This window comes from Pteropus medius, unplaced genomic scaffold (assembly GCF_902729225.1).
Source record: "Pteropus medius unplaced genomic scaffold, Ma_sr-lr_union100, whole genome shotgun sequence".
Classification (NCBI taxonomy): domain Eukaryota; kingdom Metazoa; phylum Chordata; class Mammalia; order Chiroptera; family Pteropodidae; genus Pteropus; species Pteropus medius.
In genome coordinates this window covers 111,555-131,547 of record NW_024343942.1, presented here as the reverse complement: position 1 = coordinate 131,547, position 19,993 = coordinate 111,555, and the positions used below count along the sequence as shown (strand labels likewise).

The 19,993-nt window shown below is 35.5% G+C and overlaps 1 protein-coding gene across 5 annotated transcripts in view; it reads left to right on the top strand.

Annotated features, from left to right (window-relative positions):
• Positions 1 to 19,993, top strand: part of LOC120607074 (probable ubiquitin carboxyl-terminal hydrolase FAF-X) — an 81,525-nt gene that overhangs the window by 8,223 nt on the left and 53,309 nt on the right. For 4 of the 5 annotated variants that reach the window (XM_039868683.1, XM_039868679.1, XM_039868681.1 and 1 more), the window contains exons 7-11: positions 642 to 762; positions 14,904 to 15,034; positions 15,210 to 15,488; positions 18,193 to 18,318; positions 19,595 to 19,720. In XM_039868683.1, the coding sequence (XP_039724617.1) occupies positions 642 to 762; positions 14,904 to 15,034; positions 15,210 to 15,488; positions 18,193 to 18,318; positions 19,595 to 19,720 (783 nt within the window). The remainder of the gene's footprint in view (positions 1 to 641; positions 763 to 14,903; positions 15,035 to 15,209; positions 15,489 to 18,192; positions 18,319 to 19,594; positions 19,721 to 19,993) is intronic. The other variant, XM_039868682.1, reaches the window with a different exon arrangement.

The window sequence follows — 19,993 nt, the reverse complement described above, 5'->3', positions numbered from 1 at the left end:
AAATTTCCAAAGTATAGTATTATGTTTGCATAGAATTAATCTAGTAACAAATTATAGTATTATTAAATATATATACCTCTAGAAAAATATTATTACATATTATCAGCCTTTCCTTTGAAACTGGAAATTTTAAAGAAATATGTAATCTGTCATCTTTCTCATATATTTCTCATATCTAATTAAACAACTGCCTTTCTTACAATTCCTCTTTCCCTTTCACCTATAAAAATTTTTACACCTGCAGTAACACCACCCTCTTCAGTGTCAGAGGGATTTAGGTCCCTGCAACTATTGAATTAGAAATTTAACAGCTACCATTACCTTTTGGAGTGAAGTGCCTTTTGTAATAAACAGTATCTGAGTTCCATAGTTTACAAAACAGCAGGATGCCTTTCAACAAAATTACTCAAATTACTTTAGGAAAGTTAAAACCTAATTAAGTTTGCATCATGAAGAATCAGTGGATTTGTAAAGGTGAAAAGATAGAGTTAGCAGATTATTTCAGGTAAAAAAAAATGGCATCTGTAAATGTTCTAATTGACAAGTAGAAAAGTTCTTTAGGAAGAATGAGTAGGTTAATTTGAATAAAAAGTGTTTTTGACATAATTCATAGGTAAATGTTTTTGTATTCTATATTTCAGATAATGTCACTGCATCCTAGATACATCTCTTTCCTTTGGCAAGTTGCAGACTTAGGTAGCAATCTGAATATGCCACCTCTTAGAGATGGAGCAAGAGTACTCATGAAACTTATGCCACCAGGTAAGAATATTGCCTAGCTTTCTTTAAATATCACCTGACATTTTTTACGTATTATATACAGACTTAGGTTCTTTAGCAAAAACTTATTCTTATATACTGACATCCTTTTCTGATCATCTCACAATTTTTGATTAAATCTATTACATTTTTAAGACTACATAAATATTATGGAAATACTGTACTTAATAACATGTTAACATTTTTAAAAAGCGATATGAATATATTACAGTATCATACATTACCCATGCATGTATATACTAGATTTTTAAATTTCCCCCTTTCATTTGCTTAGTTTTCTAAGAAATTAATAAATTTTCCACATTTCCAGTAATTTCTTAAAACAGTTTTCCACATGGTCATGTGTGTTACATTTTCTCAGGTATTTTCTTCTGCACCTGTCTGGTGTTCTCTTTAATCCAATTATTGTTCTTGAACTTCTTTATACAAGTTTCATATGGTAGAATGTGTTGTACTCCATTGTCTCGAGAATTCTTGAATCAGCCCTCATTTTGCTGAAGCATGTTCTAAAATGGATATAAGAAGCAGGCTTTTATTTTTTCCTTTGAGACTACAGATGTGAACGCAGCAAAACACTCACTTGCAGTAGAGAATCCTGTGTTTTGGTTTTTTTTATTTGAAGTAGTTTCAGTATAAAATTGAAAGTTGAAAATTTATTCCATTATAATTCCCGTGGCTGGTGGGAATATTGAAGTCATTTGTATGTTTACTCTCTTTCTTTCTGGGAGCTTTTTTTTTTAACTCTCAAGTTCTTAACTCTTAAATACATTTGTGTAGATATTTTGTTTGTGTTTTCTTTGGTATTAGATACTCAGTATACCTTGTCAGTCAAAATTAGTTAATTGCTTCATGAGTAAAAGATTCGTTTTTTTCTTTCTTCATTTTTTTCTCTTTGTGCTTTTGGAAATGTGTTATGATTTAGAATTTGCAAATGGATTTTCTTTATCCCTCTTGCCATTTTGCCTTGTACTCTTTTCATTTTTTTAGACAATTTTATAGGTATAATTCTTTCACTGACTTTTTTGCCTTTGTTGTTACATTTTTATGATCTTTTTCTGTTCTATCCATGTAGTTGTTTTTACTTTATAAATTTTACAGTGTTTCCGCTATTATTTGTTTTGTTCCCCTAAACCTCATGTTCTGCAAAACCATATTTGTATTTTTGTTACTGAAATACTCAGAAAATTACAGAAAAGTAGGAAGTACAGTACAAAGAATATTTCTTCTTTCAGCCAAATGAGAATAATGTGTTTGATGTCCTCTCATCTCTCAAAATGGTAATATGTATTTTCTTCAAACAGACATTCTCCAATATAACAATTTAAATATCTAAACCAGAAAATTAATACTGACATATTTCTGTTACCTAATTGACTTCAGTCAAGATTCATCTCTATTCTTTTATTACTATTACTTTTAGTTTATTTAAATTAGTTTCAAGTATACAGTACATTGGTTAGATATCTATATAGTTCATAAAACGATCCCCCCAATTGCTCTCTCCTTCCCCTTGCCCTCCACCTAGCCATAATATTAATGCTAACTGCATTCCCTCTGCCAAGCTCCCCATCCCTGTGACCAACTATTAACTACTAATTTGTACTATTTTAACCCTTCACCCCATTCTCCCAGCCCCCAACCCTCTTCCCTCTGTCACCAAATTGTCCACTATTTTTATAAGTCCGTTTATGATTAGTGTGTTCTTTTTTGTTCCCTAGATTCTGCATATAAGTGAAATCATATGGTATTTATCTTTGTATGACTTATTTCACTCAACATAATAACCTCTAGGTTCATCCATGTTGTAGGATGTCATTTTTTTAATGGCTGAGTAATATTCCATTGTATATATGAACCATAATTTCTTTATCCAATCGTCTGTTGATGGGCATTTGGGTTCCTTCCACATTTTGGCCATTGTAAATTGTGCTGCCATGAATATTGGAGTGCATAGATCTTTTTGAATTATTGTTTTGTTGGTTTTCTTTGGATAAATACCCAGAAGTGTAATTGGTAGGTCAAAAGGTATATCCACTTTTAATTTTTTGAGAAACTTCCATACTGTTTTCCATAGAGGCTGTACCAATTTGCAGTCCCACCAACAGTATATGAGGGTTCCCTTTTTTCTGCATTGTCACCAACACTTGTTGTTTTTTGATTTATTGATGATAGCCATTCTGACAGTTGTGATGTGATTTCTCATTTTGGTTTTAATTTGCATTTTTCTGATGGTTAGTGACCTTGAGCATGCTTTCATATGTCGATTAGCCATCTCTAATTCCTCTTTGGACAAGTATCTGTTCAAGTCTTCTGCTCATTTTTTAAATTGGATTTGTTGTTATTTTTGTTTTGTTGCTGAGTTCTTTATAATTTTGGATATTAACCTCTTATCAGTTGTATCATAAATGAATATTTTATTGTCAGTAGTTTTGTTGCTTTCCTTTGCTGTACAAAAACTTTTTAGTTTGATATAGTCCCATTTTTTTGTTTGTTTGTTTTCTTTGCCCAAGAAGATATATCCAAAAAGAAATTACTGTTAGCAGTATGAAAGAGTTTACTGCTTATGTTTTCTTCTAGAAGTTTATGGTTACAGGTCTTATATTTAACTCTCTAATCCATTTTGAGTCTGTTCTTGTATACAGTATAAGAAGATAGTCTCTCTTTTTTTTTTTTTGCATATACCTATCCAGTTTTCCCGACATCATTAATTGAAGAAACTGACTGTCTTTCATACCACTGTATATTCTTACCTCCTTTGACATATATTAAGTGACCATATAGACGTGGATTTATTTCTGGGCTCTCTGTTCTGTTCCATTGATCAATGTATCTTTTTTTATGCCAATACCATGCTGTTTTGATTATGGTAGCCTTGTAATATACTTTGATATCAGATATTCATACCTGCTACTTTTTTCTTTTTTCTCAAGATTGCTGTGGCTATTTGGGTTTTATGGCTTCATATAAATTTTGGGATTATTTGATTTAGCCTCTGAAAAATGCCATTGGTATTTTGATAGGGATTGTGCTGAATCTATAGATTGTTTTGGGTAGTATGCCCATTTTAACAATGTTGATTTCTTTGTACCAATGAACACATTATATGCTTCCATTATTTGTATCTTCTTCACTTTCTTTTTTCAATGGCTTATAATTTTCTGAAAACAGGTCTTCTACCTTCTTGGTTAATGTGATTCCCAGGTATTTTATAATTTTCAGTGCAATTGTTACTTGGATTGTTTTCTTAATTTCTCTCTGAAAATTCATCATTGGTGTATTAAAATGCCGCTGACTTCTGAATATTTATTTTGCAACCTGCTACTTTAGTGAATTCATTGATCAGCTCTTACAGTTTTTTTGTGGAATTTTTAGGGTTTTCTCTATATACCATCATGTAATTGGCAAATAATGAGAGTTTTACTTCTTTCCAATTCGGATGCCTTTTAGTTCTCTTTCTTTCTGTGGCTAAGACTTCCAATACAGTGTCAAAGAGGAGTGGTGAAAGTGAGCATCCTTGCCTTGTTCCTGATCTTAAGGAAACTGCTTTTAGCCTTTCCTAATTGAGTATGATGTTAGCTGTAGGTTTGTCCTGTGAGACCTTTACTATGTTGAGGTATGTTCACTCTGTTCCCACTTTGCTGAGAGTTTTTGTGATAAATGGATGCTGGATTCTGTCAAACGCTTTTTCTGCATCTATTGACATGATTGTATGGTTTTTATTTTGACTTGTTAATGTGGTATATCATCACATTAATTGATTTGTGGATATTATACCAACCTGCACCCCAGGCATAAATCCAACTTGATCATGGTATATGATATTTTTAATGTGTTCTTAAATTCAGATTGCTAATTTTATTAAGGATTTTTGCTTCAATGTTCATGAGAGATACTTGCCTGTAGTTTTCTTTTTTTGTAATGTCTTTGTCTGGTTTTGGAATCAAGGTAATGGTGGCCTCATAAAAGGAGTTAGGGAGCCTTCGTTCTTCTTGAATATTTTGGAATAGTTTGAAAAGAATAGGTGATAATTCTTTGAATGTTTGGTAAAAATTCACCTATGAAGCCATCCGGTCCAGGACTTTTGTTTTTTAGGAGGTTTTGGATTACTGATTCTTTTTCATTTGTGGTAATCTGTTGGTTCAGATTTTCTGTTTCTTCTTGACTCAGTCTTGGGAGATTGCATATTTCTAAGAATGTGTCCATTTTTCCAGATCGTACTATTTGTTGGTGTGTAATTGCTTGTAGTATTTTCTTATGACCCATTGTATTGCTGTGGAGTCTGTGGTTATTTCTCCTCTTTCATTTCTGATATTATTTATTTGAGTCCTCTTTTTTCCATGATGAGTCTGGCTAAGGATCTGTCAATTTTGTTTATCTTATCAAAGAAGCAGCTCTTGGTTTCATTAATCCTTTGTTTTGTTTTTCTAGACCCTATTTCATTTATTTCCTCTCTGATCTTTATTATTTCCTTCCTTCTATTCACTTTGGGCTTTGTTTGCTGTTCTTTTTCTAGTTCCTTTAATTGTAAGGTTAGATCGTTTATTTAAGCTTTTTCTTGTTTCTTGAGGTAGGCCTATATTGCTATGAATTTCTCTCTTAGGACTACTTTTGCTGTGTCTCATAAATTTTGACTGTTTTCAGTGTCAGTTTACATGCCAGTGCTGTCTCAGTGGCTCGCTGTACAAGTTTCCACTCAAAGCAAGATCAGCCACTGCCCACGCTGGGCCTAAATGCGCTATCCCAGGGCAGGGGCAGCTGCCTATCACCGTGCAGCAGGCACTTGGTATACTAGATGGGGCAGGAGCTCAGGGAGTCAAGGGCCTTCAGGCCAATACAGACCCCTGCAATCTGCTCAAGAGACTGCAGCTCGTACAGGCAGCAGTGGTCTGTCCACAACTGTTTTCTTCGAAATGTGCTCACTGTGCTAGCCGAGTGGCTTCGGTGATATAGGATCTCAGGCAGACAAGGTCTGTTCAGTCAGTACAGCCTCAGTTTTGCCTAGACTTGTGCTTCGGCTTCCCGCTGTAGACACATCACAGTGAGACCAACTGCTGTCAGGGGCAGTCCCACAGATCCTGTACTCCCTTGACACAATCTTTAACTCTTGCAGGGATCAAAGGTCTGCCTGCCATTGATTTCTGTGCAGTGCACACCTTGAACCAGCCAAAGTTTGTTGCCTGTATGGATTGGTTTTCATGGGAGGGGAAAGGCAGAACTGTGGCAGTTCACTGTCAGTGGGATTGCCTGGCACAATTTGTGGGTAGGGTGGAGCTGGGTCTCAGGTCAATACAGCCTCACTCTTGCTGCAACTTTGGTAACTGTTCACAAGTTCCCACATAAGTTCCAGATCACAGCAAGACCAGCTGCTGTCTGGGACTGGCCCACAGGACCCCGATATCTGCCTAAGTTTGTTTGGCAGCAGTGATCTGCCTGATCCTATCTCTGAAATGTGGCTTAGAGCCTGGCTGCCCTCTGTGAATGCTTGGCCCTTTATAGGAACAAGGCTTTACAACCATCCAGCAACAGATGCCCCAGGCAATCTTCAGGTTGGGCAGGGCGGGCTTCTAATGGCTCTGTGGGAGGGGTCTGCACCGTCAAGCTGGCATGGTCTATAGATTACCCTAGGGGGAGCCAGACTAAGGCACAATGGTGATTGCCTCATTCTGATGCAAGGAAATGCAGACTTTCTCAGAATGAATCCCACACAAGCCTCTGACCCACCACCAGTGTCCCGGGTGAGTGTTCGTAGGTCAAAAAGCCTGTGTGTGGGTCATTCAAAGGGATGTCTAAGGGTTCAGTCTCCTTCTTTCTCACCCACATGGCCAGAATTTCCTCTTCCCTGGGCTAGGACCCTGGGCTAAAGAGCCTCCAGATAAGACCAGTACTCTCTTTTCAACAGCCTTACTCTCCCTCCCAGTGATCCTCCACCACCCATGGGTGCATGTCCAGCCTGATTCATGACTTTGCCCCTTTTACTGGGTTCGAAGTGGCTCCTTTATATTAGCAGATGTAGGTGTTATGATCAGTTAGGCTTCAGGTGATTCTCCACGTTGATTATTTTATAATCTGATTGTACTTTCAGTGCAGACCTAGAAGGAGACGAACCCTGCTTTTCCCTAGTCTACCATCTTCCTGTTGTGACCGAAATAACCAGGCCCAACTCAAGTGCTCTAATCCAAGAGACAGTTTATTAGCCGGCAGCTGTCCTTGCCAAGGAGTAGCCCTGAGACGCAGGGGCACAAAGGTTTTAAGCCCTCGATTCCATCCCCCACATCCTTAATTTTTACACAAAAGACTAATCTCCTCCATTCATTAACTCATAACTAAGAGGTGGGTAAGCAAGCAGGGGTACAGAAGCAGAATGCGTCATTGTTGAAATATTTTGTACCTATAGGCAGTGATCCGGCCAGTAAATCCCTCTAGTTAACAAATTTTTAGCAGATAACTAACTAGAAGTGAGACATGGCGGTTAGCACGTACCATGTCTTATCGTTAACCTATTGTTTCTAAAGGTGAGGTCACTACATTCCCTTTTCATTTTTATTCTTGTTCAGCATTTACTTCAGTAAAGTCTTTAGGATAGACATTAGAAATTTTATTGCTGTAGAAAGTCAGATAGTAAATATTTTATGCTTTGTGGCCCAAGAAACAAAATCAAGGATGCTATATAGGTACTTACATAAATGAAGGAGAAGTTTTCTATAAATTTTTAGTAGTAAAATTCAAACTATATAAAAGATAATATAGTGATTTCTGTTCAAAATGGAAGAGTAGGTAAGTGCTGTGCTCGCTTCCTCCCATGACCACATCAAAGTTACAACTAAACTAACAGAACAGCTAGCATTGAGAATTGCCCGAAGTATAGCTGAACAGAAGGCCTCCAACTAAGAACGTAGAGAAGATGCCACCATGAGACAGGTAGGAAGGGCAGAGATACAATATGGACTCGTCCCATATCTGCATGTGGTATTAAAAATTGGAAGGGATATCTCAGCTGCAGAGGAACCCCCCTGAGGAGTGAAGGGTCTCAGCCCCACACCAAGCTCCCCAGCCCTGGATTACAGTGCCAGAGAGAGAAGTTCCCACAAAATCTGGATGTGAAAATCAGTGGAAATGGTAGCTGAGTGAGACAAAGGTTGTCTGGAATTTCATGCTTTCCTCTTAAAAGGCCAGCACATGAACTTACTCACTGACATACTCATTTGCACTGAGCTACAGGGCTGGGGTAGCAGCTTGAAAGGTGCCAGGACATACTGGGGAGAACTGAATTATCTGGCTTTAAGATAAGGAATGGAAAGATAATGTCCCCCTAGGCAGTTGTGCTGGCAGAGGACTTGTCATTTTATTAATATATCCGCCATCCCAGCATGGAGACACAGGCAGCCACCATATCTGGATCTTTATCAACCTGGCTAAACCATTCACACCGCCCTAGTGATTGCCTGAAACTCTGCCCCTCCCAGCTTGCTAGGCCCAAAATAGATCTTGCATACAAATGGCCTCTCTTGGGGCATGCTGCGAACTTGCCTAAAATCACTCAGAGATTCAGAAACCTTTGAGAAAGAGCAGCATCTGACCTCAGCGTGCTCTGTACCTCTTGACGAGCAGCCCCAAGCCTGGAACTAGTGGCAGCAGGCCGTGGTTTATGGCTTGGATTCTGAAAGTACATCTGAGCGCAGCCTGGGTTGTTTGCTTGGTGGCTCCTGTGAGGTGTCCCTAGGCAGGGCACAGACTGTGCCTGTGCTTGGCCTGAGCCAGAGTACCACCTGGGGCCATATTCAAGGCTGACACACCCAAAGGGCAAACTGAGAGGCACCGCAGCCCTGCTAAAACAAATCCTGATTCTCAGGGTTAGCCTTTGCACAACAGCTCCTCCAATGTGATGACTAGTCATCACAACCATTTAGCTAAAGGCCAGTCCCTCCCACCAATGGGCCAACAGCAACCAAGACTCAGCAACAACATAACCCAAACAAAGTGACACTCCTGGGGCCCCTGGCTCATGTAAACAGGAAGACTGTGCAACTGGGCCCCACAAGACCACTACTACATAAGGCCACTCTTCTAATACTGGGAGACCTAGTGGTCCTACCAAAAACATAGAAACACACACAGGTTAACAGCCATAATGGGGAGACAAAACATATCCCAAAGAAAAGAACAGAGCAAAGCTCTAGCAAAAAAACAAACACGTGGAGACAAGCAGTCTACCAGATGTAGAGTTCAAACACTGGTTATAAGGATGCTCAGTAAACTTAGAGGAAGGGTAAATGAACTCACTGAGAATTTTAGCAGAGTTGGAAAACAAAGAACCAGACAGAAACAAAGAATACAATATAATAAAATGAAGAGTATATCTGAGGGAATCAATAGTACTTTGGACAAGGCAGAGGATCAGATGAGTGATTTAGAAGACAGTACAGCAGGAAACACCCAGACAGAACAGCAACAAAATAAAGGAATCCAAAAAAATGAGCATAGTTCATGGGGCCTCTGGAATAGCATTAAGCATACCAACATTCACATCTTAGGGGTACCAAAAAAAGAATAGAGCAAGGAACTAAAGAAATAATGACTGAAAAATTCCCTAATCTGGTGAAGGAAATACACATATACAAGCCCAGGAAACACAAAATCTCAAGATAAATGTAAGGAAGCGCACACCAAGACATCATTAAAATGTCAAAGGTTAAAGACAATATTAAAACAGCAAGAGAAATGCTTCCATAAGATTGTCAGCAGATTTTTCAATAGAAACTTTTCAGGTCAGAGGAATTAGCACAAAATATTCTAAGTGGATATTCAAAAGTGAAAACAGAGACCTGCAACAAAGATTACTCTACCCAGCAAAGCTATCATTTAGTCAGAGAACAGATAATGAGCTTCCTAGACAAGGAAACCTAAAAGAGTTCTTTACAACGAACCAATATTATAGGAAATATTAAAAGATTTTAAGAAAAAAGATAAAAAATGTGAATAATAAATAGCAACAATTAGTTATCAACAGTTACTTTAGGTGTAAATGTATTTAAATCTTCAATTACAAGATCGGGTATCTAATGGGTAAGAAAGCAAGATCCTTACATATGCTGCCTGTGAGAGACTGACTTCAGATGAAAAGACGCACACAGACTGGAGATAAAGAATGAAAAAAGATGCTACGTGAAAATGGAAACCAAAAAAAGCTAGGATAGCAATACTAATACCAGGCAAAATAGACTTTAAAACAAAGACTGTAACGAGAGACAAGGACCCAGTAATCCCGCTTCCAGGTATTTATCTAAAGAAACCGAAAAACTAGTTATAAAGTAATCATACCAATGTAAGTCTGGTACGCACTTGACATCATACATACTTATTACAGTGTTATTGATTATATCCCCCCATGCTATACTTTACATCATCATAACTTTTTTAATTACCATTTTGTATTTCTTAATCTCTTCAGTTTTTTCACTTCTCAAACTCCCATCTGGCAACCACAGAAATGTTCTCTATGAGTTTCCGTTTTGTTTATTTTGTTCTCGACATTCCACACTTAAGTGAAATTGTATGGTGTTTATCTGTCTGACTTACTCCACTCAACCCAATACCCTCTTTTTTTATCCATGTTGTTACAGGTGGCAAGATTTCATTTCTTTTTATGGCTGAGTAATGTTCCATTGTCTGTATGTACCACCTCTTCTTTACCCATTCATTCACAGATGGACACTCAGGTTGTCTCCATACCATGGCTACTATAAATAATGGTACAATGAACATATGGATTCACATGTCCCATCTAAGTAGTGCTTTGTGTTTCTTCTGATAAATACCTGGAAGTGGGATTAAAAGGTCCTTCTTTGTCTTTTGTTATAAAGTCTATTTTGTGTGCTATCAGTGTTGCTGTCCTAGCTTTTTTTGTTTCCATTTTCATTAATATTTATATTCAAAGTAATAACTGATAGGTATGTAGTTATTATTATTTTATTCATACTTTAATATATATATTTTTTAAAGTCCTTTTAATATTTCTGTAATACTGGTGTGGCAGTAAACTCCTTTAGCTTTTTCTTGTCTAGGAAGTTCTTTATCTGTCCTTCAATTCTAAATAATAGGTTTGCTGGGTTGAGTAATCTTGGTGGCCTTGCTTTTTATCACTTTGTATATTTCTTGACAGTCCCTTCTGACTTGCAAAGTTTCTGCTGAAAGTCAGCTGACGTTCTTATGGGAGCTTCCTTGCAGGTAACAAACTGCTTTTCTCTTGCTTTTAATATTCTCTTTGTGTCTTTTAACCTTTGACATTTTTGGTATAGACCTCTTTGGATTCATTTTTGTGTGTGTGCTTTCTGGGCTTGTACAGCTATTTTGTTCACCAGGTTAGAGAAGTTTTCAGTCATTATTTCTTCAGATAGGTTTTCAATTCATTGTTCTCTTTATTCTTTGTCTGCTATCCGTACGATGAGAATGATAGTATGCCTGATATTGTCACAGAGGCCACTTAAACTATTCACATTTTTTTTTTTTTTTGATTCTTCTACCTTTCTTTTTGGGTGTTTCCACTGTCTTCAGATTGCTCATTCAGTCTTGATTCATCTAATCTCTTTTATTCCCTCAAATATCTTCTTTATTTCAGCATTGCATTCTTTTTTCTGACTGGGTTTTTCTGTTCTGTGTTTTATGTTTATGTTTTTGTTTCTTAAAGTTCTCACTGGGATCGTGGAGCATCCTTATAACCAGTTTTTTGAACTCTTCATCTAGTAGATTCCTTTTGTTTGTTTCATTTAGTTCTTTTCTGGGATTTTCTTTTCTTTCATTTGGATAATGGGGTTTTTTTCTCATTTTTTTCTCATTTCTCCCTGTATTCGTTTCTATGTATTAGGTAGGGGTGTTCCATCTCACAGTCTTAGTAGAGTGGCCTTATGTGGTAGGTGTCTTGTGGGGCCTAGTGGTGCCATCTCCCTGATCAGTTGAGCTGGGTGCTCCAGTTGTGTTCCTTGTTCCTTGTGTAAGTTGTGCCTTCTGTTTTGAGCCTTGGTTGCTCTTAGCCTGTCAGTGGAAGGGATTGACCTTCAGGCTGATTGGTTGTGATGACTGGCTGTGATCACAGTAGAGGAGCTGTTGTGCAGGGGCTACCCTACAAAGCAGGATTCTATTTAGCAGGGCTCTGGTACCTGCCCTGTCTGCCCTGTGGGTGTGTCGTTTGTGGAGCTGTTTAAGTGATACTCTGGTATGGTCTGAAGTTGACCTGTAGTGTTGGTTCTGGGGCCTTTTTGGAGGGGTTCTGTTGTTAGCTAAGGTCAGCTAGACTTGGAGGAACCTGGAGAGGCTAAGAACCGAGGCTGCCTGTCCCTAATGCCAGTCTTGGGGCTGTTCTGCAAGAGGTACAGTATATATCAAGGCGAGATGCTGCTTGTTTGGGGTTTGTGAACCTTTGTGAGATTTTAGGAAAGGGCACAACAGGAGCCAATTCTGGGCTTTTTTGTAGATTCGCTGCTGAAAGAGGTTTAGCCTATTATGGTTTAGGTGTCACAGGGTCTCAGGGAATCATCAGGTCATGGTAACTGGTGTTAACCCAAGTTAATTTATGATTCAGATTTAGTGCACGCCTACCCCTTGCTAGGTAGGTAAGGGCAGGGTTCAACACAGGAACACTGTCACCTGCTTGGATAGCGTTGCCTGCCAGTGCTTGCCTTGAAGCCAGACAGTTTAGTTCTTCCTCGTATGTCCCTTTTGAGCTTCTCCTACTGAAGCTCAGAGAGAGTGAGTTCATCAGCAAGTAAATCCATGCCCCGAGCCCTGTAAGAGGAATGCTTGGGACTCCAGCAGTCCTCTTTCTCAGTCAGCCATAATCCCCGCTTGATTTCACAGCTAGAAATTATGGGGACTTTTCTTCCTGGCATTAGAACCCTAGGCTGGGAAGCCCAGTGTGGGTTGAGAACCCTTGCTTCTCAGGAGACACCTCTGCAGGCAAGATATTTCTCTCATTTTTTAAAGGCCACACATGGGTGTGGGACCTGCCTATTTCTCTTTTCATGCCTCCTGCTAGTTTTGACGTGGCTTCTTTCTGTCCTTAGTAGATTCTGTCCAGTTTGTCCTTAGATTGTTCTCAGTGATGGTACTTGTGTAATATATTTGTAATTTCGATGTGGTGTGGAAGGAAGCAAGCCTAGTATTTACCTACTCTGCCATCTTAACTGAAATATACTTTATTACTGGTTTTTTATGTAATTTTTTTAACTTCTAGGAAGAAAGTTAAAAAAGACCTATACCGTTTTAGCCTGTGTTTATATAACAGCTCAGAATATTTTCTAAGAATAAAAACATTCTCTTTCATTAGACAGCTTTGATCCAAATTAGAAAATTAATGTCATTGATGACTGATGTTTTTTGAAAAGTGCAGACCATTTGTTTTGTATACTATCCCTGAAATTAGGCCTTGTATGTTTCCTTATTATAATCAATTACTTCACTTTTTAAAAACTGTGATAAAATCCACATAACAGAATTTGCCGTCTTAGTGTATTGTGTTTTCACATTGCTGTACAACCTCCACAACTTTCCATCTTGCAAAATGGAAACTCTTTACCCATTAAACAGTAACTTCCCATTTACCCTCTCCTCAAATCCTCTGGCAGCCACTATTCTACTTTACATTTCTGTGATTTTGACTTCTATAGATACCTCATGAAAATGAACTCATACTGTACTTGTCTTCATGTGTTTGGCTTATTTCACTTAATATAATGTGTGCAGAGTTAATGTAGCATGTGTCAGAATTGCATTTCCTTTCTTTTTAAGGTTGAATTATATTGTACGTATATAACACATTGGTTCATCCATTCATCTATCAGTGGACACTTAGGCTGTTTCTAATTTTTGGCTGTCATAAATATTGCTGCAGTGAACATTTTTGTACAAGTTTTGGTGTGGACACATCTTTGCATTCTCTTGGATTTATATACCTGGAGATAAATTTCTAGATGATACAGTAACTCTATGGTTAACATCTTGGGGAACTGCCAAACTTTTCCTAAGTTGGGTGAACCATTTTCTGTTTTCATAAGATATGAGGGTTCCAGTTTCTTCACATTTTCACCAAAACCTGTTATTGTTTTTTGATTTAATAATCTCATCTTAGTTTCGAAGTAGTATCTGAATGTGGTTTTCATTTGTTTTTCTTTGATGGCTAATTTTTTTTCCATGTGCTTATTAAGTACAAGCCATTTGCAAATCTTTGGAGAAAGATCCATTCATAGCTTTTGTTTTTCTAAATTGGGTTGTCTTTCATTATTGAATTGTAAAAGTTCTTAATATATTTACATATAGGTCCTTTATCAGATATATAGTTTACAAGGTTTTTCTATTAGAGGTGTATTTCCACTCTCTAAATAGTGTCTTCTGATGCACAAAAGATTTTAATATTGAAGTGTAGTCCTAGTCTACCTGTTTGTTCTTTTTATTTGTGCATTTGGTATCTTGTATTGGAAATTACTGCCTAAACTAAGATCATGAAGATTTACTGCTATGTTTCTTTCTAAGAAGGGGTTATTTTCTTAATGTATCTAAATATCATGTTTTATAACATAATAAAATAAAAATGCCAAGCTTTTCTTACTTGTACCTATACACTAGGAAATAGTTGTTTCTTTTGCTCTTTTCTTGAAACTCAAGTTTCTTTTCAAAGAAGAAAAATAGTTCACACATAATGTCATATGAGACAAATAATTGAGAACTTTTTTGGAGAAGCCTGAATTTGTTTTTGTGTTTCAGGAAGAACTAATTCTTTTTCAATGTGTTGTATGTTTTTTGGTTTGGGGTTTGTTTGTTTGTTTGTTTGTTTGTTTTTTATATTTCTGGTAATTGAAAGGAGGATATGTTGATTGGGGTCTCTGCATAGGAAATTGTTGACTTCATGTGTTGAATTTACAGTGAAAGAGCCCTGGTTATTAACCAGTTCAGGTCTGTTTATATCTTATAAAATTTTATCTTATAACTCATCCTAACTGATATTTATTGATATAACTCAGCCTAATTGATATTTATTGATATTTCATATCAAAGATAATACTCTTCAGTATATCAAATATGAAATATTAAGAACATACAAATTATATTAGTTTGTGTTTATTTTTTCTTTACAGATAGCACAACAGTAGAAAAATTAAGAGCTATTTGTTTGGACTGTGCAAAACTTGGAGAAAATAACCTTGGACCATCTCTTGACTCACTTTTCTTTGGTCCTTCTGCCTCCCGAGTGCTATACCTAACAGAGGTTGGTTTTTTCCTTTTCACTACTGTAATTTTTACATCAGATGGTAATATAAATGTAATATTGTAATCTTTCGAAATGGTTAACTATTTCTTAGTGATGATAATAAGTGAAATAAACATTTTAAATTATTTTCTAACACCTTTTAATACATTTTCCCACTCCCTCTTTATTCCAGGTAGTTTATGCCTTGCTAATGCCTGCTGCTGCACCTTTGGCAGATGAGTCCTCTGACTTTCAGTTTCACTTCTTGAAAAGTGGTGGATTATCTCTTGTACTGAGTATGCTAACACGAAATAACTTCCCACCAAATACAGATATGGAAACTCGAAGGGGTGTTTACTTCAATGGTCTTAAAATAGCTAAACTGTTGTTAACTGCTGTAGGCTATGGTCATGTTCAAGCTGTAGCAGAAGCTTGTCAGCCAGTTGTAGATGGTACAGATCCTGTAACACCGGTAATAATTTTTTTTAATCTTTAAAATAAATATTATGATTAATGTTTAATTTTTAAAAATAAACTTAGTGACTCAAAGTAGGGAACGCAAGTTTAATGCAGTCTACTAAGTTATATTAAGATGTAAAAATCCTGTATAGATTACACTGTTCTCGAAGGACACCTCATTCCCCTTAAGTTTTTTTCTTTTTTTTTCATTTCAGTTTAAGTCTCATAAAAACTTCACTTGCATCTTTTTAACTCATACTGACAGATATATATGTGTGGGTAGGTGATTATAAAAGATTTATTTGGTATATTCCCTGCCTTTCCTTAACACCATGACAAACATAACCTGTTAGACTGACAAAAGCTTCTCTCTTTGCCCTGATATCCTTGATGCATATCGCCCAATGTTCTTGAGATATGTTGAGATTTGATGCAATGGTTAATGTGGCATTCAGTTTTCACTAAATTTGACGTCGTTTTTTTATATTAAGATATGATTTCATTAAGTTGTTGGCTGAAGATAAAATGGTTTAGGGATGCAGATTTTTTCTTTAGTTCTTGGGAAAATTTGCTTAATGAATAGATATTTGCTATTCAGAATTTTCATTGATTATTTTAGATAGTATAATAGTATTGTAGGTTTTGTTTAAAAGACATTTTCATGCTAAGGCATTTTAAATAAAGTAGAATAGATATTTTGGGGTGGAATGGGCAGAGTTGGTGAGTAGGGGATTCAGTGAAACAACTTAGGCCTTCTGTTGATAGGAAAATGGTTTATTTATATTTTTCTCTCAACTTTTATATAATTCTAAAATTGTCCATTAAAGGTTTGAAAAAATAGTGGTTTATAAAAGCAAATTTAGAAAAAAAATTTACAGTGCTCTGTCTTTAAGTTTGATTTCTTTATACTTTGGGTTATATACATATCAGTAAAATACATACAAGGCCATTTTATATACCTACATGTTCTCCCTAATATTTATATTTAGAAAAATGTGCCAAAAATACATAGGAACACAGTAGTGTCTAATCTCAAGTTGCTTACATTCAGGAGAGCTAAATACAAAATTCATTACTCAAAATATGTTTACTATAGAACTATCTACAATATAAAGAATTGATTTACAATGTGAGAAATATAATGACTATTGAATAAAATTAATTCTTGATATTTGTCCTCAGACATTTAAGAACTTATTTATACTGTTAAGTAAACCTTTCTGTACCTTTTGCAAATTTTTATTTTTTCTATTCCTTATTTAACATAATTCCCTTTCCGTGAAGAGTTGGAGGCCTTGATTTTTGAATAGAAAATATGTGGGTCTATGTTGAGACAGAAAAAAAAAAACAATTAGTTATCCTGCAGAATATACCTAATTCTCACCTCAATTTGAGTTGAATTGGAAATTAATACATCAATGGTGACCTTATCAAGAAAGATTTCCTTGTAAGACAAAATGCCACAAGACTTCACTCAACTAAAAATAAATTGGTTAAATTGGTAAAAGTTACAGTTTTAAAACATAACTTTTCATTCATTCAACAAATAATATATTACACATCTAGTATAGTCCACATATTGCTAGAGATTTTGAGTTAAAAGCTTACATAATTTCTGTCTGTGTACATTAGTTTATTGGAAAATAAGTTGTCAAAATACATTGAATACTTCTTTGCTAATTACCATACTGTATCTCATTTTATCATTCATATAGTCATAATTTGTGGGTGACTCATACCAATTTTGTAAGTGAAAATTAAGATCTAAAGAGATGAAACAACTTGATCGAATAGTAGAAATGACCTCACAGTTTAAACTCAGCAAAGAATCTGCAAAGGCTGTCTCTGAAACTATTTTGACCACTTCTGCTACACTATTAGCTTTTTATTGGAAATCTTATGTGGCATCTGGCAAATAGACTCAAATATTTATTGAAAGATTAAATAATATATACATACCAGTAAACAAAAAGTTAAGTACAAAATTTCTCTGATTTGATATTAGAGAGAAAACCTGGAAGCATTGTACCTATTCAGTCTTCTGCTTTGTTCACCCTAGTGACTGCAGGAACACCTCCAGAAATTCTTGAATTTCTTAAAACATCTGTTTTTGAAAACATTTTATTAAAAAACTTAACTTTGAAAAAATCGTAGAGATGATGGAGGATTAAGCTATGGAGACTTTAAAATGTTTTCAGGATAACATTAGAGCACAGGTTGCAAAAGTACCTTTGAACAAAATAAAGAACTCCTTAAAAACTGAAAAGAAAGGAAAGAAGACATAAATTTAAAGATAAGGAATAAGAAATTGAAAGTTTACCTTATTCCCTCAAGTTTCTTAGTCATATTATGGCAGACATGGTCATCTGTTGAGAAGAAGGGCTGGGAAAAATTTACCTGGAGATTTGTTCAAAGCTGTGTCATTTATCTCCAGGAAGTAAAAGTGACCCCATTTGTAGAAAATTGAGTTCATATGAAATTACTGTGCAGAAGAGTATTCTCACTCCAAAGGCAACTAAGAAAGATGTCTACAGTGTTAAGATTCCGAAATGCTTTTTATGCGGATCACCATAAATTCTGTAGTATATGTGGAAGGGTGACATTTTAAGAGTGATGTTGGATAAGGAGCAAATGGTTGGGTTTTTATTATATACAATTTTTTGGAATTTAGTTATGTACAAGTTTCTACTCCAAGTAAAAAGGTTAACTTTTTTCAGATTAACCAAATTACTCACGATCAAGCTGTTGTGCTTCAAAATGCCCTTCAGAGCATTCCTAATCCATTATCTGAGTGCATACTTAGAAATGTATCGATACGTCTTGCTCAGCAAATATCTAATGAGGTTAGTATTAAACTTCAAAAGCTCTGGGATCTTGGATTGTTTGTTTCTTATTATTCTGGCACAGTCTCCACTTACTCATAAATAAATAAAGATTATCACAATTTCAGATTAAATACTCTAAGACCATTTCACTTTTTTTAATTTTGATAACTTATATTTGCATTTTATTCAAAATATTTAAAATTGTTTTTGATTTTTTATTTGACCTACATGTTTAGAAGCATGTTGTTTACTCTCGAAATATTTTAGGATTTTGCAGCTATAGGATTTCTGTTATTGCTTTCTTGTTTACTTCCACTGGTTTAAGAACATCCTTTATTTCATTTCTATTCTTTTAAAAGTGTTAAGGTATGATTTATGGCCCAATGTGTGGTCTATCTTTCTGAATGTTTTACGAGCTTGAGAAGAATATGTAGCACTTTAAATCTTTTAGTTTTAGCTAAAGTTTCATAAAATTGTATTTAATGTTAACTATTAATGTTAGTACTTAAAAAGTACTTTTAAACACTTTTAAACAAACTTTTTGTAGTATAATTTACATTGTCATAAACTAGATCAAAATAAATCACATTATTTCGAGAGATGTTTAAACTAATGAATGATGCAGTCAGGAAGCAGCATTTTCATCATCCCCAGCGTTCTGCTTCTGGCTACAGGTAACCAGTGCTCTACTATTTGACAGTGCATAGTAGTTCTTATTTTCTTAAATTTTACATAAATGAAGTTGTTGTATACTCTTTTGTGTTTAGATTATTTCAGTGAGTATGATTTTTAAATTTATCCGTGTTATTTTGTATGTAGGTTATTTCATTTTAAATAATATTACATTTTATGGGCATTGTGCATATTCTTAGTTTTTGACTATTGGGAAATAGAGAAATTTTAAAAATTCATCAACAGATCACAAGAGCTTCTGTGGGTATGTTTTCTTATCTATGGGTAAACACAGGACTGCAACTGCTGGGCTATTTAGTTTTCCCATGTTTTAAAAGTTCTTAATGAGAACTATAGAGCCATATTAGGTCTTAATCTGAAGTATGCTTTGTGTCTAATAGTGATAAAAGTGTTTTTGCTTTGTCTACGTATATTTGTTTTAAAGATACCAAAAAAAGCGGGGGAGAGGGGCATCTACTTTGGACCAAAAAGACAGTGTGAAGCATATTCACTTTGTTTACAACCATTTCTGCTGCGTCTTTTGCAAAGAGAAACCTTTTTTTTTTCTGATTATTTCACTGTACTATTCTGTCAGCATTTTTAATTACTCATTTTCTTTCAGGCTTCAAGGTATATGCCTGATATTTGTATAATTAGAGCCATACAAAAAATCATCTGGGCATCAGGATGTGGGGCATTAGAGCTAGTATATAGCCCAAATGAAGAAATTACTCAAGTTTATGAGATGGTAAGAATTATTACAGAGATATAGTTCTTTTATATAAATGTTAATTTTATGTGTGACTAAATTTTTATCATGTCTGCCATCCTTCAGTCAAAGTTAATAAACTAGTAATAGTTAAGGTGAGAATATATAAAACTTTGTTTTGAAAATAAAACATTCAGTATCTTGCTGTAAGACAGCTTTTTTGTAAAACTTTTTTTAAAACTTTTTCATTGCATTGAATATAGTTATGCCATAATGCATTTGCTTTTTCTGGTTCTCTTTAATTATTCCTCT